General features: G+C 39.3%; 1 protein-coding gene across 1 annotated transcript in view; it reads right to left on the reverse strand.

Annotated features, from left to right (window-relative positions):
- Window positions 1-1523, reverse strand: part of LOC145276791 (potassium voltage-gated channel subfamily A member 1-like) — a 2908-nt gene extending 1385 nt beyond the window's left edge. The window contains exon 1 of the mRNA XM_080128093.1: window positions 1-1523. This exon is cut by the window's left edge and continues 1385 nt beyond it. Coding sequence (XP_079984219.1) covers window positions 1-1057 — 1057 coding nt within the window. The 5' untranslated portion in view covers window positions 1058-1523.
- Window positions 1524-2534: the final 1011 nt, after the last annotated feature.

Consider the following 2534-nt stretch of genomic DNA (forward strand, 5'->3'; position numbering starts at 1 on the left):
CAAATGTGACATAGTACGGCAGAACGGCCGCTAGATCTACAAGATTTTTAAAGTTCTGGAAAAATTTCCATTTGTTTGGGCATACACAAAAACGTAAACTCACCTCTAACGAAAACCAGATTGTACACACCGTTTCCGTAAAGAAGAACATATCTGGATAAGTCTCATCTTGATCTCCGCAATCACTCTTCGCAAAATGGGGAAGTGTCTCTATACAGAACAAAACAATAGACGTTAATGTTAAAAAAACGGATACAATACCTATTACATAGGCCACCACTGACGACTCGGGGTACTCAAGTAATATCCACAATTTCCTTTGACAAGGTTTCTCAGGTAAAATAATTTTCTCCTCAACATAGCCTTCACATTTTTTGTAGTTAGCGATTTGGTCCTTTTCCAACTCGAAGAACTCAATCTCAGAGAGGAAGATATCGTCCGGAATTGAATCCGGTCGTCGGAGCTTACCGCCACTTTGGTAATAGAAGAATATGGCATCAAAGCTCGGTCGGTGACGGTCAAAGAAATATTCCTGCCGGCCCCGATCGAAATACTTGGCTCTTTTTTGCGGGTTACCGAGCAGTGTGTCAGGATGCTGCTCCAGCGTGTCCTTCCAGATCTCGTAGACCTGTCCGCTGACATTGATTGTGATCCGTTCCCGGAGGAACCGGTACATTTCCAAATAACTGTCCAGGTCGAGGGTACCTGCATCTTCTTCGTTTATAAGCTGCAGGAGGTAGTTGGAGTCAACAAGGCGCACGTCCAACGGAGTGGAGACGTTCGATGACGAAACATTGCAGGACGGTGTACTGTTTGAATTGTGTTTCTCCCACAGGCGTCCCGTCCCATCGCGCTTTCCTTGCGTCCGAGACGCATAATTTGATGTGTTGGACACAGATACCACGGCCATGGCGTGTGTGGCTACCAACGCAAGGACGGCACGAGTAACACGCCGACACTGGTCGTAAACAAGGGTGGAAGCTATTAGCTGATTACTAACTAGGGCGCCCAACTCACAATTAAAACACGAAGTCGGTTTCTGGTAACGTGGTTTCATATTGTCCGCAAGCCTACTAGCAAGTTGGCGGTATATAAACAGCAGCAGCAGCGGCGGCAGCCTATCGATCTGCTTTGCAGCTCTGGCTGCTGCTGTTGATTCTCCATAGTCATCGGCGCCATCTTGTGCTCAAGACGATCGTGATGATATTATGCGGCAGCCATGAAGCGACTAGTTGAACCTCTATATTGCATCTGCAGTAGAAGACTCGGCACTGCTTTTACCAATAATAAAAGTACCGCTTACCGCGCTACTGCTACATTACTACAACTACTTCAACGAGCACAATCGTTTCCACTGCTTGGGTAATAGTAGCACTATGATACTACTACTGCTAATATTATTAAATTTAGCGTTATCACTGTTTTTACTGCTTCAAAACTGAAAATATAAAGAGTGTGTGTGGGGGGGGCGAAGAGGGAAGAGGTAGAAAATCAAGTTAGAGAACGAAAGTGGGGGTTAGAAATGGTCACAGTAAACAGAAATAATGTTAAATATTCAGGATAAACACAAGTGGTCGAAAACTATATATATATATATATATATATATATATATATATATATATATATATATATATAAATATATATATATGCGCTTTTGATATTAGTGCTGCACTGCTGCAGTTTCTTCTTTTTTTTTGTATTATTTCACTACAACCAAATAATTGTATACGAAATTAATCAAAGAATTTTGATTTGTATTATTATTATTGTTATTGTAGTTTTCTTCCGTTTTTTTTTTGTGTGGGGGCAGGGGTTGTACAAATAGTAATTATTGTTTCTATTTAAAATTCAACAAATAATAACATTACTTAATTAGTAATATACTACCGTGCCCTTTTTTCTTTCTTTCTTTGTAAATAAGTACCAATAATTGCATCGAAGAGATTTACCCCCAAAAGAAGGATTTCGATTGTTGAATCCTTGGTCGGATTGGCTGTGTAGTCCGAGCCTCACCGACGAAGGATATGAGATGTGTTAGTACGGCGATCTTTACCAGTGCCCAAACCATGCGTTCGGGTGCGGTCGTTGGTAATGGTAAGAGTAACGGTTGTTGTTGTTGTTGTAGTAGTGGCTGTAGTTTTGCCAGTTGCGGTGGCAGAAGGAGAAATCTAAAGACAGAGACGAAATTGAAGATCCTCATGAATCCGCAGAAAAGAAACTCGTTCCTGTATATACAGTGACATAGAATATAAGCTGTATATTAAGCTACACAGATTCTAACATTTTAGCCTGACGATTCCCTATGTAGATGAAACGCGAAAGATTCCGTCTAGTCTAATTGTCATATAGTCTTAAAACTTACTATCTAGTTCTATTCAAATTTTGAGCACTGGTAAAGTAAAAACTGAAGATTTATACATAAAAATATTGTATCCTATAGCATTTTATGTTGATACATGAAATAATAATAATAATAATAATAATAATAATAATAATATATATATATATATGTATTATTTTTTAAAATATAATT

Source organism: Euprymna scolopes, chromosome 5 (assembly GCF_053919585.1).
Source record: "Euprymna scolopes isolate OS-2025 chromosome 5, ASM5391958v1, whole genome shotgun sequence".
Taxonomy (NCBI): Eukaryota; Metazoa; Mollusca; class Cephalopoda; order Sepiida; family Sepiolidae; genus Euprymna; species Euprymna scolopes.